Genomic DNA, 22,714 nt, shown 5'->3' with positions numbered 1-22,714 from the left:
CTCAGTAATCCCTCCCCTTCTCCTTTTTCTGCACCTTCCCACTACACCACGAGCTTTCCCCTTCCCTATTAATACAACACAGGTACTTCCTTGTCGTTGTGATCCTCGTAATTTTGAAGATTTCACCGGAGTCCAGATTTCGCTGTCACCCCGACCGACGTGTGTGTATTTACCTAGTTGTATTTTACGGGAAGGAGAGCTATGCTCGTGCTGTCCCGTCTTCATATCTCATTTTATCTAAACTATTCTTAAATTCATGTATTATTTTTGCACACACTACTTTCTCATCTAACTTGTTCCAACTGTCTATTACTCTGTGAGGCAAGCTGTTCTTTTTCAGATCTCTTCTATAGCTGTCTTTCTTGATTTTCTTTCCCTGTCCTCTTGTATTTCTTTCATCCCATTTTATTAGATCCTCTCTATCAATAATTTCTATGCCTTTCATGATTCTGTAAATAGCTATCAAATCTTCCCTCTCTCTTCTTTGCTCTAGTGTCTGTAGCTCAAGTTTTGCTAGTCTTTCTTCATATGATAGTTTTGAGAGTGTTGGTGCCAAGTTTTTTTTATACATTTTTTTGTACTTGGTGACCACATCGTTGCTGTATATTCCATTCTTGGTCTTATCAGAGTGATTAGTATTTTCTTCACCATTTCTTCATCCAGGTATGTAATTGCCACTTTGTTGTTATTAAATTATAGGTTTCACCAAAAATCTTATTTATTTGTTTCTCAGGTGACATATTATTCACAACAATGACTCCCAGGTCCTTCTCATTTTCTACTTTTTTATACTTTCTTCTCCCAATTTATATGATCCTATTATTCTGTTTTTGCTTTTTCCAAATTCCATTATACTACACTTTTTAGTATTGAACTCCATCTCCCACTTCTTACTCTATTCCCAGACTTTATTTAGATCACTCTGTAGTGATTCACAATCTTCTTCTGTCTTCACTTTTTTTAATAGTTTTGCATCACCTGCAAAGAAGCTCATATAACTTTCAATTTCTTCATCCATATCATTAATATATATAGCAAACATTATTGGGGCCAGAACTATTCCTTGTGGAACACCACTTCTTACTTCATCCCAATTTGACTGTTTGTCTCTTATCACTACTCTCATTTTTCTTCCTTGCAAAAAGTCTTCCATCCATCTAAGCAGTTTGCCCTGTATTCCTCCTTCGGTTTCTAATTTCTTAAGCAACTTCTTATGTGGTACTTTGTCAAAAGCTTTTTTTAGGTCTAGAAATGCACAATCAGCTCATCCATCTCTTTCTTGTATTATATCTATTAGCCTTGATCGTCCTTGTCTGAATCCAAATTGCCTTGGATTTAGCACGTTTTTTTCTAAATATTTTACCCATTTACTTTTGACAATTCTTTCACAAATTTTTGCTATTGTACTTGTTAGAAAGACTGGTCTATAGTTGGTAGGGTCTTCTTTATTTCCCCCTTTATATATAGGTACTATATTTGCTTTTTTCCAATCTTCTGGAACTTTTCCTTCTTTCAAGGAAATGTTTATTATGCTATGTATTTTGTCTGCCAGTTCATTCCTGCATTCTTTCAAAATCCAGTTTGCTATTTCATCTGGTCCATGCAATTTTCCGACATCAAGATTACTCAAGTGTTTCATTACTCATTCTTTGTTACTTCTATTTCTTTCATAGGGGGGACTTTCTCTTTCCATTCGATCTCTTCAGGTTGTATGTTCTCCCTTGTAAACACTGATTTAAAATGCTTGTTCATAATTTCCGCCATTTCTATTTCCTCTGTGTATTCAACTCCTTGTCTTAATTTCTCCAAATCTTGTTTGTTTTTCAGTTTGTTGTTTACAAATCTGTAAAATAATTTTGGTTGATCTTTACATTTTTCTATGACATCTTTTTCATATTTTCTCTTTTCCTCTCTGCACACTTGTACATATTCATTTCTATAACAAGTATATATTTTCCATTTTCAGGCCTTTTGTCTTTCTTCAATTTGGTCCAAGCTTATCTCTTTTGTCTTTTAACTCTCTACAACTTTTGCTGTACCAGCACTTTATATATTCTTTTTCTTGTTTTTGTCTTGGGACATACTTTTCCACTCCATTTTTTTTTTATAATTTTTTGTCAAAATATTCCATTTCTCTTCTACTGTTGTTTCTTCTTTGTATATTTCTTCCCAATTTTCTTTTTTAAAGAATTCTCTTATTTTATCAAAGTTTGTTTTTTCATACATCATTCTTCCTTTTTCTATATTGTTCATTTCTTTTCATGTATTTTTCCTCGTTTAGTTCCAGTTCAATCAATATGTGGTCACTTTTACTTATTGGTGTTTTATATTCAATCTTTTCCACTATTCTAGGTTCAGATGTGATTATTAGGTCTAGTCTCGATGGTTCTTCCTCATTTCTATTCCTAGTGTTCTCCTGTATCCACTGTGTCATTGTATGGTCAATAATCATCTCGAGTAGAACATTTCCCCATGAGCCGTCTCCACCCTTTACTGTCATCTCTTCCCAGCAGACTTATTTGCAATTAAAGTCGCCCATAATTTTCATTATCATTAGCAGACGACAAACTGTTATTTCAAGAACTGTCTAGTTTCTGCAACCGGGATTTATTGATAATGGGTGATTTCAATTTTACTGACATTGATTGGATGACCCTTGAACATGGCCATATAGGTAGTCGCTTGATTGATTTCCTTGGTGACAATTACTTCAGCATATAAAAGAGTCCACAAGATATGGAAACTTACTCGACCTATTGATCACTAGCCGCGAAAGCATGGTAACTGATGTATTAGTCGGTGATTCTGTTGCAAATAGCGATCACAACGTACTTAGATTCAAACTCCTAAATTTTTTTAGAATAGATACTTGTGTTTCTAAAATACCCGACCTCAGTAAAGCTCAGTTTATAGGACTACGTCAGGAGCTTCAGCTTACAGATTGGGAGGCAAAATTAAACGAAAGACCTGTAGATCAGATGTGGGAAATTTTTTTAAATACGCTCACTAAGATGATTCAAACTTACATTCCTTTTAAGGACAGACGTCCCCCAAATTAGGCTCGCCCAAAGTGGCTCGACAAAGAAACTGAAAAAAAGTATTGCTAAAAAGAGACAGGCTCATAAGAAATATAAGTACTCGGGTGCATCTAATGACTATGAAAGTTATGTATGAATACAGAGAGATTTAAAAAAGACAATAAGAAAAAGAAAATGACGATACGAAATGAACATCGCTGATAAATCCAAAGAGAATCCCAAAGAATTCTATAGATACATTAGAGATAAAAAGGTTGTTAGGAATCACATTGGTCCACTATTATCTGCTGACGGTCATCTTGAATATTCAAATGAAGGAATGTGTAATATCTTAAACAATTATTTTAGCTCGGTATTCGACGAAACACCTCAAAGTGAACTCGAAACTAAAACCTGTGAAAAGTCTAGGGTAAACTTACTCACTACGGTAAATATAACAAAAGAAAAAATTAAAAGGTGTATAGATAAACTCAAAGTTAATAAAACATCAGGGCCTGATGGTTGGCAACCAAGAATCTTAAAGGAAATTAAAAATGAGATTGTTGTTCCATTACAAATTATTTTCTAGAAATCCATTATATCCGGAGATGTCCCAAGAGAATGGAAGCTAGCTAACGTTACTCTCATATTCAAAAAAGTGACAAAAGAAGCCAAATAACTATAGGCCTATAAGTTTGACGTCAATCGTAGAAAAAATAATGGAAACTATCATCAGAGATGCTATCGAACATCATTTAGAAAGTAACCGTTTGATAAATGATAGCCAGCATGGTTTCAGACGGAAATGTTCTTGCGTGACTAACTTACTCGAATTCTACAATACAGTTATCTCAAATTATGACAAAAGAAACAATATATATTTAATATATCTAGACTTTGCAAAAGCTTTTGATACCGTCCCACATGAAAGACTACTTACTAAATTAGCTTTACACGGAATAAGTGGTAGCCTATTAGGTTGGACTAGTAATTGGTTGAATGGTCGAAAACAGAGAGTTGTTTTAAATGGAAAAACTTCTAGATGGAAAATTTTTACAAGTGGAGTTCCTCAGGGTTCCGTTCTTGGACCACTTCTATTCATAGTATATATAAATGATATAGACCATGGACTAAAATCTACTGTTTCCAAATTTGCTGATGATACAAAACTGTGCGGAATGGCAAATGATCACTTAAACCAATTAGATATTCAAGAAGATTTAGATCAATTACAGCAATGGTCTGAGAAGTGGCTAATGAAACTTAACACAAGTAAATGCAAGGTAATGCACATAGGTAAAAATAACAGTAAGTACGATTACAAGTTATTTGGAAATTCGTTAACAAAAGTGGATAGTGAAAAAGATCTTGGCGTAATTAATTATCAGTAACGACCTCAAATCATCCAAGCAGTGTATTTCAGCCTCTGAGAAAGCAAATAAGATTCTGGGACTGATTGCGCGATCTTTTGATTTCAAAAGTCCATCACTCATTAACAAGCTATATAAATCGTTAGTTCGTCCACATTTGGACGATATGTTGTTTCCGTATGGTCACCGAATCTCATTAAAGACATTGACAGACTGGAAAAAGTACAATGGCGAGCCACAAAACTGATTCCAAATATCAAAAATAAATCATACGAAAATCGACTAAAACACATGAATCTCTTTTCCCTAAAAAAGTGTAGACTCAGAGGTGACTTGATACAGGTCTTTAAGATTTTAAAGGGAATTGACATCAAAAGTGACAAAATTTTCACATTGAATGAGAATCAGACAAGAAACAATGGTCTCAAACTGTCCGGAAATAGATTCAATTTGGAAGTAGGTAGAAACAACTTTGCCAACCGTGTAGTTAATGAATGGAATAAATTTCCTGCACAGGTAGTGCAATGTAGTTCAGTTCGAAGCTTTAAGAATCATTTAGATAAACACCTAAGCAAGATGCTGTAATGATTATAATTTATCTTATATTATTTGTTTTTGTTTTGTTATCATTTGTCTGTTTGATTTTCATTTATTATTAGTTATATGTCAATTTATTATTTACTATTTACCTGTTTGTTTATTATTTAACTATACCTATGCATTTATGTATTTTATTTGTTATTTACATTATTATAGTTTTTATTTGTAATTTTATTATTATTATGCTTTTTTTTCGCATCCAACCTAGATATGGACCAAAAGGTCTCCTGTCGGCATGCTCCGCCTTTGTAATCCTTTGTAATCATAACTATTCTTCCTCCATCTTCCATTATCTTACTTAATGTTATCTTTGTGTCTTCTAACATACTCTTATGTTCACTCTCTTCCCACGAGGCTGTTTTTGGAGGCACATAATTTATCACGAACTTTCTGTTCTTCTTATCTCTGTCTTACACTTCGATCATAATAATCTCTACTGTATTCTTTCCATATGTGACACACCTCACGTTTATATCCTTCTTAGTCAGGAACATAATTCCACCCCCTTGTTTTGTCTCTCTGTTTCTAATCCAATAATTATATGCAGCATTGCCTACACTGTTGGGTGGTAGTGGACCTTTTAATTTCATTTCCACAATTCCCATTATGTCCAGTTCTTTTTCGTTCAGATAATCATTCAGCTCATTCAGTCCTGTTATTAATCCATCTATATTTGTGTAAGACACTTTTAGTTTTCTGCCACTTTCCTTATATTCTCTGTTTCCCTCTTGTTTTTCTCTAGTATGTCATATTTCCTTATTTTCATATTCACTACTCTCCAATAGAATTTCTCTTTTTCTGACTCTGTTCTGTTGTCGTTTTTTTCCTTAGTTTCATGTCTTTTCTTTTTTACCTCCTCTCTTTCCTCTTTATTCATTTCTCTTTTTATCCATACCTTTTTATATTGTTCACTTGTTGCTAGTTTCCCTGTTTTTGCTAAGATATTCTCTGCCATTGTTTGTGACCTGAATTTAATCTTAATTGGTCTGGACTTATCTGTACTATACTTCCCGAGTCTATACATCTCTTCAATTTGTTTCATGATTTCAGGTTCATCTTCCTGAACTAATTGTAGTAAACTGCTTACTTTTTCCTTTTCCTCATTGATTCTTGTGGTTCTATTTGGGTTATATTTCTCTTCCATTCCTAATATAATTATACATTTCTTTTTATCTGCTAAGTCCCTTACTATATTCTCCTTCTGTCTCATCACTTTAATAACTGAGTCTTCAGTTTGTTCTTTCATTTGTTGTTTAATGATGTCAATAAATGCAACTCTACTGTTTTCTTGGATTTTTTTTCCAGCCCTGTGCTTCCTTTGCTATGGCCTCTTTATCATCTTTATTATTTCTCTTTAATTCCTCATTCTCCTCTTTTACTTCTTTTAACTGCCTTTTTAAATCTTCTATTTCTTTAGTTAAGTTTTTGTTCACCTTCTCAAGTTCTTCCAGTTTTTCAACTCTTTGCGCAATCTTTGCTACGTTACCGAACCTCTTCTCCCAATGTTCGGTCATTTGTTCAAGTTTTTCCTCTAGTCTTGCCAATCGGGGGAGGTTGGTATCCCCCCCTCTCATTAAATTCCTGTTAATTATTTTCTTCACCTTCCACTGTGCTGCTCTTATCTATATTTCTAATCTTAATGCTTTTACTGATATTTTCGATTTCCCCAGTGTCGTCAGCTAATCTTTTGTTTACTTTTTTCCTGCTGTCAGGGGGAGCCCGTTCGTCTCCCTCCTCATTTTCTTCCATTTCCCTGAGTAATCCCTCCCCTTCTCCCCTTTCATTACCTTTTTACTACACCTCGAGATTTCCCCTTTCCTACAAATACAATAAGTAGTTGAGATCCACGAAAAATGCGTTTTTTTTTTCTTCCGGAGTTCCAATCCACGCCGTGAATCCGACGAAAGTGTGTGTGTGTGTGTCTGTATTTATACATATGTATTTACCTAGTTGTATCGTGTAGGGATTTTGCACACAATATTGTTTCATCCAATTCGTTCCATATCTCCACCACTCTGTGTGGAAAGCTGTTCTTCTTCAGGTCTCCTTTCACGTCCCCTTGTATTTCTCTTGTCCCAATTTAGTAAGTCTTCTCTATCATGGAACTTCCATGTCTCTCATGATTATATAGATGGTCAACGAGTCACCTCTTTCTCGTCTTTGTTCCAGTGTCAGTAATTCCAATTTTGACAATTTCTCATGGTATGACAGTTTTGAAAGTGTTGGGGCCATCTTCGTAGTTACTTTTTGGATTCTTTCAATTTTCCTTATATTCTTTTTTGGTACTGGGTGACCATAGTGTTGCTGTGTACTTCAGTCTTGGCCTTATCAGTATGAGTAGTATTTTCTTCACCATTTCTTCATTCAAGTAGGTAAAAGCCACCTTTTTTGATCTTAGCAAGTTGTAGGTTTCCACGACAATTTTGTTTATCTGTTTATCAGGGGACATGTCCTTTGTGATGATTACTCTCATGTCTTTTTCAGATCCCACATTCTTTACTTCATTTGTACCGATTTTATATTGCCCTGATACTATTTTTTTTTACCTTTTCCAGATTCCATTATGCTACATTTCTTACTATTTAAGTCCACTTCCCACTTCTGATTCCATTTCCAAACCCTGTTCAGATCCCTCTGCAGTGACTCACAATCCGTTTCAGTACTCACTTTCCTCAGCAATTTTGTGTCATCTGCAATGGACCCCAGACATTATATCAGGACTATTCATCACCAAACATATTGTCAACAAGCTTCCCCCTGACCCGACCTCATGTCATCCTCAGGTCACATAGGGTTGGGGTAGTGACGGTTATTATTTTCCAAGTACCCCTTCTTTTGTAAGAGGTTGCTATTTAAGATAGCATCCTCCTTCCACTTTGTACTACTGAAGAGGATTCCAGTTAGCAATCGAAATATATAGTTTCGCTTACGCAACTCTTTCGTCCGTGGTGTTAATTGTGATCTGTAAAGAAGTTTATGTATGATTCCACACCCTCATCCATGTCATTTACATAAATAGCAAACATTATTGGGGCCAATACTGATCCCTGTGGAACTCCACTATTTACCTCTTCCCAAGTAGAACTCATCTCTGAGCACTACTCTTATTTTTCCTCCATGCAAGAAATCCTCCATCCATTTCAGTAGTTTACCATGTATCACTCCAATGGTTTCCAGCTTTCTTAATTTTTTGTATGGTACTTAATCAAAAGCTTTTTGTAAGTCTAGGAAAGCACAATCAGCCCATCCATCCCTTTCTTAATTTCTTATATTATATCTAGTAGTCTTGAGTAGAAACAGATGAAATTTGTAACACATGACCTTCCCTGCCTAAATCTGAATTGTCTTGGATTTAGTATATTGTTCTGCAGATGTTTAGTCCATCTATTTTTTATTTTTTATTTTCACAAATTTTGCCTACTGTGCTTGTAAGGGAGATTGACCTGTAATTTTTTTGGTCTTCTTTGTTTCCCCCTTTATATATTGAAACGATACTGGCATTTTTTTCAGTCAGCTGGTATTTTTCTTTCTTTGAGTGAGCAGCTTATCATATTGTATATTTTGTCTATTAGTTCGTCTTTACATTCTTTTAGTACCCTGTTTACATTTGGGCAGTGCAATTTCCTGACATCAAGGTTCATTATTTGGTCCATTATTTATTTTTATGTTACTATTATTTACCTCATGGGGGGATCTCACTTTACCCCAATACTGTATATTTTCTCTAGTGAACAATGACTTGAAGTGTCTGCTCATGACTTCAGCCACTTCTACATTTTCAATGTATTCTATATTCCCTTGGTGCAATTTAACTATTTCCTATTTGTTTTTTATTATTGTTCACATATTTATAGAATAGTTTGTTTGGTCCTTACATTTTTCTAATATGTCTTTTTGTAGTTTCTCTGTTCCTCTCTACGTACTCTTACATATTCATTCCTTTGATTGATATGTATTTGCCACTTTCCATTTTTTTCCAAGCTTTATCTCTTCTATCTTTTGCCTCATTGCACCTTCTTTTAAACCAGCACTTAATATACACCTTTTCCTGTTTTTGTGTTGGTACATATTTATCCACTCCTTCATTATATAGATTTCCATCAAAATCATCCATTTGTCTTCCACTTGTGTCTTTTCATAATAGAATTTTTCCCAATCACTTAAAAAAAAGGCTAAGTTTCCCAAAATCAGTTTTTTTTATACATCAGCCTTCCTTTTCTGTATTTCCCATTTCATTCTATATTTCCTACTTTAGTTCAAACTCAAGTAGTATGTGGTCACTCTTTGCAATTGATGTTATATTCAATTTTATCCACTACTTCAGGTTATAATGTAAATATTAAATCTAGTCTCGATGATTCCTCATTTTTCTATATCTGGCATTTTCTTTTCCCCATTGTGTCATTGTATGTTCTATAGTCATGTCAAGTAATACATTTCCCCATAGATCCTCTCCACCTTTCACTGCCATCTCTTCCCAACATATTTCTTTTTTGGTAAGATCTCCCATAAGTACCACGTTTCCTCCATCCTTCAACATTTTATGTAATGAATGCCTTGTATCTTCTAACATTTTAGAATAATCGCTCACTTTCCAAGAACCCGCTTTTGGGGGCACATAAATCACAACAAACTTTCTACTTGTCATGTCACTATTTTCAATTCTTATCATGATCATTTCCACACTGTTTTCTTCATCTGTAATCTTTGTCACATTTAAGTTTTCTTAGCCAAAAAATGGCTCCTCCACACTGTTTCTCTATTTTTAATTCATTGATTATATAATCCATGTCGAACACTATTTGGTGGTAATGGACCCCTTAACTTCGTCTCCACAATTCCCATTATATCTGGTTTTTCTACTGACAGGTAATCATTTGGTTCACTTAGTCCTGAAATCAATTCGTCATGTTAGTATACAACACTTTTTTTTTCTTTTTTTCCTTTTCCATCTCGTTCTCCTTAACTTTCATTTCTTTGTCTTGAATAAACAATTTTCTCAGCCTCATGTCTAACACTCTTCAATAGCAATTCTTTTTGTCGGTCTCCATTCTTTTCTTGTCTTTTTCTTAGCTTCAATTTTTAGCGTCTTCTCTCTCTTTCCTCACCATTCATTTCTCTTTTTATCCATATACTTTTATAGTGTTCAATATTTGCATGCGAGTGTACCTAATTGTAATATACTATGTGATTCACCATGGTCTTGGATCATGTGTTGGACTCGTGATCGACAGCTATTACCCTCCCGGATGAGAGCTCATATATGACCAATCTTCATGTAATGCTGTGGCCTCACACACACACACACACACACAACAAAATACATAGCATAATAAGCAGTTCCTTGAAACAAGGAAAAGTTCCAGAAGATTGGAAAAAAGCAAATATAGTACCTACATATAAAGGAGGAAATAAAGAAGAACCTACCAACTATAGACCAGTCTCTCTAACAAGTACAATAGCAAAAATTTGTGAAAGAATTATCAATAATAGATGGGTAAAATACTTGGAAAAAAACAACGTACTAAATCCAAGGCAATTTGGATTCAGACAAGGACGATCATGCGTCACCAATTTAATATGTTTCTATTCAAGGCTAATAGATATAATACAAGAAAGAGATGGATGGGCTGATTGTGCATTTCTAGACCTAAAAAAAGCTTTTGACAAAGTACCACATAAGAAGTTGCTTAAGAAACTAGAATCTGAAGGAGGAATACAAGGTAAATTACTAAATTGGATGGAAGACTTTTTGCAAGAAAGAAAAATGAGAGTAGTGATAAGAAACCAGCACTCAAAATGGAATGAAGTAATAAGCGGTGTCCCGCAGGGAACATTCCTGGCCCCAATAATGTTTGCTATATATATTAATGATATGGATGAAGGAATTGAAAGCTATATGAGCTTCTTTGCAGACGATGCAAAACTACTGAAAAGAGTGAAAACTGAAGAAGATTGTGAATCACTACAGAGAGATCTAAATAAAGTACAAGAATGGAGTAGGAAGTGGGAGATGGAGTTCAATACAAAAAAGTGTAGTATAATGGAATTTGGAAAAAGCAAAAACAGAATAACAGGATCATACAATTTGGGAGAAGAAGGAATAAAAAAAGTAGAAAATGAGAAGGACCTGGGAGTCATTGTTATGAATAATATGTCACCTGAAAAACATATAAATAAGATTTTTGGAGAAACTTATAATTTAATAAGAACAATCAAAGTGGCATTTACATACCTAGATGAAGAAATGGTGAGGAAAATCCTAATCACCCTGATAAGACCAAGATTAGAATATGCAGCAACAATATGGTCACCAAGTACAAAAAAATGTATAAAAAAAACTTGAAAGAATACAAAGAGCAATTACAAAACTGGCACCAACACTCTCAAAACTATCATATGAAGAGAGACTACAAAAACTTGAACTACAGACACTAGAGCAAAGAAGAGAGAGAGGAGATTTGATAGCTATTTACAGAATCATGAAAGGCATAGAAATTACTGACAGAGAGAATCTGATAAAATGGGATGACAGAAATACAAGAGGACACGGAAAGAAAATAAAAAAAGACAGCTATAGAAGAGATTTGAAAAAGAACAGCTTTCCACACAGAGTAATAGACAGTTGGAACAAGTTAGATGAGAAAGTGATGTGTGCAAAAACAATACATGAATTTAAAAATTGTTTAGATAAAATGAGAAATGAAGACGGGACCCCACGAGCATAGCTCCCCTTCCCGTAAAATACAACTAGGTAAATACAACTAGGTAAATACACACACACACACAGTATGTGTGTGCATTTGTCTTCTATGAACAATATAGAAATGAGATCCACCGCGTGGTACATCATATCTTCTCTATATATTTCATTAATATGCAAATGCGTGCGTGCGTGTGTGTGCTCAGAGCTCATATATGACTAATCTATAGGTAATGCTGACTTTACACACATACAGTGTGTGTGTTTGTGATGTGTAAGTGTATTTTACCTAGTTGTATTTACCTAGTTGTATTTTACGGGAAGGGGAGCTATGCTCGTGGGGTCCCGTCTTCATATCTCATTTTATCTAAACTATTTTTAAATTCATGTATTGTTTTTGCACACACCACTTTCTCATCTAACTTGTTCCAACTGTCTATTGCTCTGTGAGGAAAGCTGTTCTTTTTAAAATCTCTTCTATAGCTGTCTTTTTTTATTTTCTTTCCGTGTCCTCTTGTATTTCTGTCATCCCATTTTATCAGATTCTCTCTATCAGTAATTTCTATGCCTTTCATGATTCTGTAAATAGCTATCAAATCTCCTCTCTCTCTTCTTTGCTCTAGTGTCTGTAGTTTAAGTTTTTGTAGTCTCTCTTCATATGATAGTTTTGAGAGTGTTGGTGCCAGTTTTGTAATTGCTCTTTGTATTCTTTCAAGTTTTTTTATACATTTTTTTGTACTTGGTGACCATATCGTTGCTGCATATTCCAATCTTGGTCTTATCAGGGTGATTAGGATTTTCCTCACCATTTCTTCATCCAGGTATGTAAATGCCACTTTGATTGTTCTTATTAAATTATAAGTTTCTCCAAAAATCTTATTTATATGTTTCTCAGGTGACATATTATTCATAACAATGACTCCCAGGTCCTTCTCATTTTCTACTTTTTTTATTCCTTCTTTTCCCAAATTATATGATCCTGTTATTCTGTTTTTGCTTTTTCCAAATTCCATTATACTACACTTTTTTGTATTGAACTCCATCTCCCACTTCCTACTCCATTCTTGTACTTTATTTAGATCTCTCTGTAGTGATTCACAATCTTCTTCAGTTTTCACTCTTTTCAGTAGTTTTGCATCATCTGCAAAGAAGCTCATATAGCTTTCAATTCCTTCATCCATATCATTAATATATATAGCAAACATTATTGGGGCCAGAACTGTTCCCTGCGGGACACCGCTTATTACTTCATTCCATTTTGAGTGCTGATCTCTTATCACTACTCTCATTTTTCTTTCTTGCAAAAAGTCTTCCATCCAATTTAGCAATTTACCTTGTATTCCTCCTTCATATTCTAATTTCTTAAGCAACTTCTTATGTGGTACTTTGTCAAAAGCTTTTTTTAGGTCTAGAAATGCACAATCAGCCCATCCATCTCTTTCTTGTATTATATCTATTAGCCTTGAATAGAAACATATTAAATTGGTGACGCATGATCGTCCTTGTCTGAATCCAAATTGCCTTGGATTTAGTACGTTGTTTTTTTCCAAGTATTTTACCCATCTACTTTTGATAATTCTTTCACATATTTTTGCTATTGTACTTGTTAGAGAGACTGGTCTATAGTTGGTAGGTTCTTCTTTATTTCCTCCTTTATATATAGGTACTATATTTGCTTTTTTCCAATCTTCTGGAACTTTTCCTTCTTTTAAGGAACTGCTTATTATGCTATGTATTTTGTCTGCCAGTTCATTCCTGCATTCTTTCAGAATCCAGTTTGCTATTTCATCTGGCCCATGCGATTTTCTGACATCAAAATTACCCAAGTGTGTCAATATTTCATTCTTTGTTACTTCTATTTCTTCCATAGGGGGGACTTTTTCCTTCCACTCAATCTCTTCAGGTTGTATATTTTCCCTTGTAAACACTGATTTAAAATGTTTGTTCATAATTTCTGCCATTTCCATTTCCTCAGTGTATTCAACTCCTCCTTGTCTTAATTTCTCTAAGTCTTGTTTGTTTTTCAGTTTATTGTTTACAAATCTGTAGAATAGTTTTGGTTGATCTTTACACTTTTCTATAACATCTTTTTCATATTTTCTTTTTTCTCTCTGCACTTTTGTACATATTCATTTCTATAACCAGTATATATTTTCCATTTTTCAGGTCTTCTGTCTTTTTTCCATCTGTTCCAGGCTTTGTCTCTTTTGTCCTTTAACTCCCTACAACTTTTGTTGTACCAGCATTTTACATATTCTTTTTCTTGTTTTTGTCTTGGGACATACTTTTCCACTCCTTTTTTGTAAATTTTTGTCAAAATATTCCATTTCTCTTCCACTGTTGTTTCTTCTTTGTATATTTCTTCCCAGTTTTCTTGTTGGAAGAATTCTCTTATTTTATCAAAGTTTGTTTTTTCATACATCATTCTTCCTTTTCTATATTGTTCATTTCTTTTCATATATTTTTCTTCATTAAGTTCCAGTTCAATCAATATGTGGTCACTTTTACCTATTGGTGTTTTATATTCAATCTTGTCCACTATTCTAGGTTCAGATGTAATTATTAAGTCTAGCCTCAATGGTTCTTCTTCATTTCTATACCTAGTGTTCTCTTGTATCCATTGTGTCATTGAATGGTCAGTAATCATCTCAAGTAGAGCATTTCCCCATGAGTCATCACCACTCTTTACTGTCATTTCTTCCCAGCAGATTTCTTTGCAATTAAAGTCGCCCATCATAACTATTCTTCCTCCGTCTTCCATTATTTTAGTTAATGCTATCTTTGTGTCCTCTAACATACTTTTATGTTCACTCTCCTCCCATGAGGCTGTTTTCGGAGGCACATAATTGATCACAAATTTTCTGCTCTTCTTATCTCGGTCTTCCACTTCTATCATAATCATCTCTACTGTATTCTTTCCATATATGACACCTTTCACGTTTATATCCTTCTTAGTCAGGAACATAACTCCACCCCCTTGTTTTTTCTCTCTGTTTCTAATCCAATAATTGTATGTATCATGTCCTACACTGTTGGGTGGTAGTGGGCCTTTTAATTTTGTTTCTACAATTCCCATTATGTCCGGTTCTTTTTCTTTCAAATAATCATTCAGTTCATTCAATCCTGTTATCAATCCATCTATATTTGTGTAAGACACTCTTAGTTTTCTGCCACTTCCATTGTATTCTCTGTTTCCCTTATGTTTTTCTTTAGTATGTCGAACTGCTTTATTTTCATGTTCACTACTCTCCAATAGAATCTCTCTTTCTCTGACTCTGTTCTTTCCTCGTTTTTTGCCTTAGCTTCAATTCTTTTCTGCTTTTCTGCCTCTCTTTCCTCCTTATTCATTTCTCTTTTTATCCATACCTTTTTATATTGATCATTTGTTGCTAGTTTCCCTGTCTTGGATAGAATTTTCTCTGCTGTTGTTTGTGACCTGAATTTAATCTTAATTGGTCTGGTCTTATCTGTACTATATTTTCCGAGTCTGAATTTTTCCTCAATTTCCTTTATAATTTCTGGTTCATCTTCCTGGACTAATTTTAATAAACTGCTTACTCTTTCATTTTCCTCCTTGATTCTTGCAGTTCTATCTGGGTTATGTTTCTCTTCCATTCCTAATATAATTATACATTTCTTTTTGTCAGCTAATTCTCTTACTATATTCTCCTTCTGTCTCATCACTTTAATAACTGAGTCTTCATTATGTTCTTTCAATTGCTGTTTGACTATGTCAGTGAATGAAACCTTATTCCCTTCTTGAGTTATTCTCCAATTTTTAGCTTCTGTAGCTAGTTTCTCTCTGTTTTCATTACTATTCTTCTTCAATTTCTCATTCTCCTCCTTTACATTTCCTAACTGTCTTTTTAGGTCCTCTATTTCTTCAGTTAAGTTTCTGTTAGCCTTCTCTAGTTGTTCCAACCTTTCAATTCTTTGAAAAATGGAGTCTACGTTACCTAACTTACGCTCCAAGTCCTCGATCACCTTATCAACTCTCTCCTCTAGTCTTATCAGTCGGGGGGGGGGGGGGGGGGGGGGTGGGGGGGGGGTTGTGTCCCCCCCACCCTCTTTAAATCCCTGGAACATATTCTCGTCACTTTCTTCTGTATTGCTCCTCTCTATACTTCTAATCTTTACATTTTTATTAGACATTTGATCCTCGCTAAGTCTTTTGTTTACCTTCCGCTTGTCTGGCTGGTCAAAGTCTACTCCCTCCTCATTTCCTTCCATTTCCCTCAGTAATCCCTCCCCTTTTCCTCTTTCCCTATGTTCCCACTACTCCACGAGCAATTTCCCCCCCACCCTGCAAAAACACTAGGCACTTCTCTTTGCGTTGGGATCCACAGACTTCACTTTTCTTCAGAACGTCTTCTAAGCCGTCCATTCGTTGAAGTGTGTGTGTGTGTGTGTGTGTGTGTATTTACCTAGTTGTATTTACCTAGTTGTATTTTACGGGAAGGGGAGCTATGCTCATGGTGTCCCGTCTTCATATCCCATTTTATCTAAACTATTTTAAATTCATGTATTGTTTTTGCACACACCACTTTCTCATCTAACTTGTTCCAACTGTCTATTACTCTGTGAGGAAAGCTGTTCTTTTTCAAATCTCTTCTATAGCTGTCTTTTTTTATTTTCTTTCCGTGTCCTCTTGTATTTCTGTCATCCCATTTTATCAGATTCTCTCTATCAGTAATTTCTATGCCTTTCATGATTCTGTAAATAGCTATCAAATCTCCTCTCTCTCTTCTTTGCTCTAGTGTCTGTAGTTTAAGTTTTTGTAGTCTCTCTTCATATGATAGTTTTGAGAGTGTTGGTGCCAGTTTTGTGATTGCTCTTTGTATTCTTTCAAGTTTTTTTATACATTTTTTTGTACTTGGTGACCATATCGTTGCTGCATATTCCAATCTTGGTCTTATCAGGGTGATTGTGTGTGTGTGTATTTACCTAGTTGTATTTACCGAGTTGTATTTTACGGGAAGGGGAGCTATGCTCGTGGGGTCCCGTCTTCATATCTCATTTTATCTAAAGTATTTTTAAATTCATGTATTGATTTTGCACACACCACTTTCTCATCTAACTTGTTCCAACTGTCTATTACTCTGTGAGGAAAGCTGTTCTTTTTCAAATCTCTTCTATAGCTGTCTTTTTTTTTTTTCTTTCCGTGTCCTCTTGTATTTCTGTCATCCCATTTTATCAGATTCTCTCTATCAGTAATTTCTATGCCTTTCATGATTCTGTAAATAGCTATCAAATCTCTCTCTCTCTTCTTTGCTCTAGTGTCTGTAGTTTAAGTTTTTGTAGTCTCTCTTCATATGATAGTTTTGAGAGTGTTGGTGCCAGTTTTGTGATTGCTCTTTGTATTCTTTCAAGTTTTTTTATACATTTTTTTGTACTTGGTGACCATATCGTTGCTGCATATTCCAATCTTGGTCTTATCAGGGTGATTGTGTGTGTGTGTATTTACCTAGTTGTATTTACCTAGTTGTATTTTACGGGAAGGGGAGCTATGCTCGTGGGGTCCCGTCTTCATATCTCATTTTATCTAAACTATTTTTAAATTCATGTATTGTTTTTGCACACACCACTTTCTCATCTAACTTGTTCCAACTGTCTATTACTCTGTGAGGAAAGCTGTTCTTTTTCAAATCTCTTCTATAGTTGTCTTTTTTTATTTTCTTTCCGTGTCCTCTTGTATTTCTGTCATCCCATTTTATCAGATTCTCTCTATCAGTAATTTCTATGCCTTTCATGATTCTGTAAATAGCTATCAAATCTCCTCTCTCTCTTCTTTGCTCTAGTGTCTGTAGTTTAAGTTTTTGTAGTCTCTCTTCATATGATAGTTTTGAGAGTGTTGGTGCCAGTTTTGTGATTGCTCTTTGTATTCTTTCAAGTTTTTTTATACATTTTTTTGTACTTGGTGACCATATCGTTGCTGCATATTCCAATCTTGGTCTTATCAGGGTGATTGTGTGTGTGTGTATTTACCTAGTTGTATTTACCTAGTTGTATTTTACGGGAAGGGGAGCTATGCTCGTGGGGTCCCGTCTTCATATCTCATTTTATCTAAAGTATTTTTAAATTCATGTATTGATTTTGCACACACCACTTTCTCATCTAACTTGTTCCAACTGTCTATTACTCTGTGAGGAAAGCTGTTCTTTTTCAAATCTCTTCTATAGCTGTCTTTTTTTATTTTCTTTCCGTGTCCTCTTGTATTTCTGTCATCCCATTTTATCAGATTCTCTCTATCAGTAATTTCTATGCCTTTCATGATTCTGTAAATAGCTATCAAATCTCCTCTCTCTCTTCTTTGCTCTAGTGTCTGTAGTTTAAGTTTTTGTAGTCTCTCTTCATATGATAGTTTTGAGAGTGTTGGTGCCAGTTTTGTGATTGCTCTTTGTATTCTTTCAAGTTTTTTTATACATTTTTTTGTACTTGGTGACCATATCGTTGCTGCATATTCCAATCTTGGTCTTATCAGGGTGATTGTGTGTGTGTGTGTGTGTGTGTGTATTTACCTTTATTTACCTAGTTGTATTTTGCGGGAAGGGGAGCTATGCTCGTGTTGTCCCGCCTTTGTATCTTGCAGTGTCTAGTTTGTTTTTAAACTCATGAATGGTTTTTGCGCATACTATTTCATTGTCCAGTTTGTTCCAAGTGTCCAAAACTCTATGAGGAAAACTGTTTTTCTTCAGTTCTCTTCTATAGCTATGTTTTTTTATTTTCTTTCCATGTCCTCTTGTGTTTCTTTTGTCCCAGTTAAGTAAGTTCTCACTATCGAGTACCTCTGTGCCTTTCATGATTCTGTAGATGGTCAATAGGTCACCTCTCTCTCTTCTTTGCTCCAGTGTCGGTAACTCCAGTTTAGCCAATCTCTCTTCGTATGATAGGTTTGCAAGTGCAGGTGCCATTTTTGTAGCTGCTCTTTGGATTCTTTCTATTTTCTTTATATTCTTTTTGGTACTGGGGGACCACAATGTCGCTGCATACTCTAATCTAGGCCTTATCAATGTAACCAATATTTTTTTCATCATGTCTTCGTCCAAGTATGTAAACGCCACTTTTATTGATCTTAGCAAGTTGTAAGTCTCCCCGACAATTTTGTTAATCTGTATATCATAGGACAAGTCGTTCGTGATAATTACTCCCAAATCTTTTTCGGATCCTACTTTCTTTACTTCTTTGGTTCCAATTTTATATTTTCCTGATATTCTGTTTTTGCTTTTTCCAAACTCCATTATGCTACACTTCTTAGTATTAAAGTCCACTTCCCATTTCTGACTCCAGTTCCATACCCTATTTAGGTCTTCTTGCAGTGCTTCACAGTCCTCATCAGTTTCTATTTTCCTTAGCAGTTTGGCGTCATCGGCAAAGAAGCTCATGTAGCAGTTCACGTCCTCATCCATGTCATTCATATAGATAGCAAACATTATTGGTGCCAGCACAGATCCTTGCGGTACTCCACTGATCACCTCTTTCCAGTCTGAATATTTTTCTCTGAGCACTACTCTCATCTTTCTACCAGTCAGAAAGTCCTCTATCCATTTTAGTAGGTTTCCCTGTATTCCTCCTATGTGTTCCAGTTTTTTTAGTAGTTTTCTGTGTGGTACTTTGTCAAAGGCTTTTTGCAAGTCTAGGAATGCACAATCAGCCCATCCATTTCTTTCTTGCACTATGTCTATTAGTCTTGAGTAAAAGCATATTAAGTTTGTGGAGCATGATCTTCCTTGTCTGAATCCGAATTGTCTTGGGTTTAATATGTCATTGTCTTCCAGATGTTTTACCCATCTATTCTTGATTATTTTCTCACAAATTTTGGCAATGGTGCTTGTTAGTGATACTGGCCTATAGTTGGTGGGTTCTTCTTTGTTTCCTCCTTTGTGTATTGGTACAATGTTAGCGTTTTTCCAGTCCTCGGGTATCTTTCCTTCTTTGAGTGAGCTGTTTATTAAGATGTGTATTTTGTCTGTTAGTTCTTCTTTGCACTCCTTTAGAATCCAATTTGCAATACCGTCCGGGCCATGTGATTTTCTGACATCCAGCCTTGATAAATGTTCTGATATTTCCTTTAGTGATGCTGTAAACTCATTCATGAGGGGAGATTTCTTGTTTTTGTCTATGTCACAATTTGGTATTTTCTCTCTGGTGAAAACAGATTTAAAGTGATTATTCATGACTTCGGCCATCTCTAAATCTTCTGTGTATTCTATGTTTCCTTGGCATAGTTTCACCAATTCCTGTTTGTTTTTAAGTTTACCATTCACATACCGATAGAATAGTTTGGGTTGCTCTTTGCATTTGTCTATAATATCCTTCTCATGGTTCCTTTTCTCCTCTCTTCTCACATTAACATACTCATTTCTATAGTTAACATAAATTTGCCATTTGCTTTGTTTTTTGTCTTTTCTCCACTTTTTCCAAGCTTTGTCCCTTCTGTCTTTTGCCTCACTGCATCTTTTGTTGAACCAACATTTAATGTACTCTCTCTCTCGCTTTTGTCTTGGTACATGCCTGTTTACCCCTTCATTGTAGTTTTCCATCAATATATTCCATTTCTCTTCCACTGCTGTTTCTTCCCTGTAAAATATTTCCCAGTTTGCATTCCGGAAGAATGTCTTTAGTTTTGTAAAGTCTGTTTTGTTGTACCTCAGTCTTCCTTTCCTATGCTTTTCGTTCCTCTCTATGTCTATTTCTTCCTTTAGTATAGTTTCGATGAGTACATGGTCACTCTTTCCAATTGGTGTCTCATACTGGACTTTATGCACTATTTCAGGCTCTGTTGTAAATATTAGATCTAGTTTCGATGGCTCTTCATTATTTCTGTACCTTGTGTTTTCACGGACCCATTGGGTCATTGTGTACTCCATGGTCATATCTAGCAGTACATTGCCCCACGAGTCATCTCCTCCTTGCACTGTCATGCTGTCCCAACAAATTTCTTTGCAATTGAAGTCCCCCATAACTACCAGATTACCCTTACCCATTAGTATCTCATTGAGTGATTTTCTTGTGTCATCTAGCATTTTTGTATGTTCAATTTCTTTCCAAGCGCTTGTTTTTGGAGGCACATAAGTCACCACAAACTTTCTACTTTTCATATTCTTGCCTTCGACTTTTATCATGTGTGTGTTTGTGTTTGTGTATGTGTAAGTGTGTGTGTGTATGTATCTGTCTTCTATCTGAATAATATAGAAATGAAATAAACAGCGTGGTACATCATATCTTCTCTATATATTTCACTAATATGCGAATGTGTGCGTGCGTGTGTGTGTGTACGTCCCCGTCAGGCAAAGGAACTGAAGAATTCCTCGACTTCCAATAATCGTTACCTTACCTGCGATCATAGCTCGATCTCTGCCAGGTCCTCGAGGAACACCCGCCTCTTCCTTCAGGATAGACTTTGGGCTGTTCCCTGCTGCTGCCGGGGCACCGCCACCGGGCGTCCCGGCCATGCTGACCCTCCCAACAGCCCCCGAAATCGAGGATACTCCTGACGTAGTAGTTCTTCCCCAACCAGGAGATTTCCCGTTTGAGGAGGACAGTGGTGCAGCCTTAGGTGGTCCTTCCGTGACGTGACGGAGGTCCACACTGGCGGCGCCTTGTCCGAGGGGGCGGGGGCCTCCCGTCGAAGCTCTCCCTCCTCCTCCAACTCTTCCTCCAGGGGCTGACAACTCTATGCAATGGAGGAGGAATAGAAAGGAATAGGTTGTAATCTCGACAACACAAAATCCTACACGCATAGATCATCAGATAACGTGCGTTCACACACACACACACATACGATGTGAATTTGTAGTCAGGTATGATAATTTGAGAGTAAGAGGCAGGAGCTCACGAGCGTCGCTCATCATGTATACTATTATTAGGTAAACACACATACACACAGTACAAAAGTATTAACTTATGCATGCCCTTCCACACGTGCGCACGCACGCACACACACACACACACACACACACACACACACACACACACACACACACACACAAAACCAAACTGATTTCCAGCCTGGCAGATAAGTCATATGAGGAAAGACTAATAGCCATGGGTCTGCCAACTTTGAAAGATAGAAGAGAAAGGTGATATGATTAGCGTATTTAGGTCAAAAAAGGGGATAGATTGAGAAAAAAATCCTGATTATAGATGGGCGGGCTTTAAGAAAGACCACATGTCTAAAGGATGTTAAGAAATACAATTTTATATATAGATGCATATCTACGTGGAATAGGATGGAAGGTGGTATAGACCAAGCTCAAGCAATACACAAGTTCAGATCTAAACATGATAACTGGAAATCAATTATGTATATTAAGTTGGAACTGTATATGAATATGAGGCCAGGCAGGAAAAAAAAACAATAGTGTTAGCAGACAGGACCCAACAAACGTTGCTCCTTTCCTGTATACTACAATTAGGTAAATACACACAAGTGCGAGGAAAGGCAGGTACGGAAACGGGGCTGGGGAGAGGTGCGGAAGCAAATTGAACATCAGTTTTCTAACCGATGGGAGGAGGGAGGGAGGGAGGGAGGATTATTGAATAAACGAACTTAAACACTTACGAAAGAGAACCTCACCCAGACGGGACAACAGGTATCGCTTGGACATTGGAGGGGACAGGGAGGGAGAAGGGAGGAGAAAAGGAGAGGAAAGGTGAGGTGAAGGGAGGGCAGTAAAAGAGGGGAACGGAAAAGGAAAAGTAAGAGGAGATGTAGTGAAGGAACAAACAAATAAATAATAATAACAATGAACGAAGTAAAGGAATGGAGAGGTGGGCGTGGAGGGAAGTGAGAGGGGAATAGAAGAATGGGTGACCCTGTTGTGCATTACTGCAGGTGTGGTTGTCGGTTACTAGCCCCACTACCCCACCACCACGGAGATCAATGCCTCTCGATCCTCCCGTAGGCGACCAAGAATCTTCCTCGTAAAAGGGTTATCACACTGGGCTATTTTTCCTCCAAACTCCGATTAATCGCTGTCTCTGTCCACTTCAGAACTTTTACCCCTGTAAAATCACTATGGTAA

The 22,714-nt window shown here is 36.0% G+C and overlaps 1 protein-coding gene across 1 annotated transcript in view; it reads right to left on the bottom strand.

Annotated features, from left to right (window-relative positions):
* The window catches only part of LOC143021744 (uncharacterized), a 231,433-nt gene that overhangs the window by 172,371 nt on the left and 36,348 nt on the right, over positions 1-22,714 (bottom strand). The window contains exon 6 of the mRNA XM_076179439.1: positions 21,025-21,363. Coding sequence (XP_076035554.1) covers positions 21,025-21,363 — 339 coding nt within the window. The remainder of the gene's footprint in view (positions 1-21,024; positions 21,364-22,714) is intronic.

This window comes from Oratosquilla oratoria, chromosome 42 (assembly GCF_046742065.1).
Source record: "Oratosquilla oratoria isolate Oo_2021 chromosome 42, ASM4674206v1, whole genome shotgun sequence".
In the NCBI taxonomy this organism is placed as follows: Eukaryota; Metazoa; Arthropoda; class Malacostraca; order Stomatopoda; family Squillidae; genus Oratosquilla; species Oratosquilla oratoria.
This window is presented reverse-complemented; position numbering and strand designations above follow the sequence as displayed.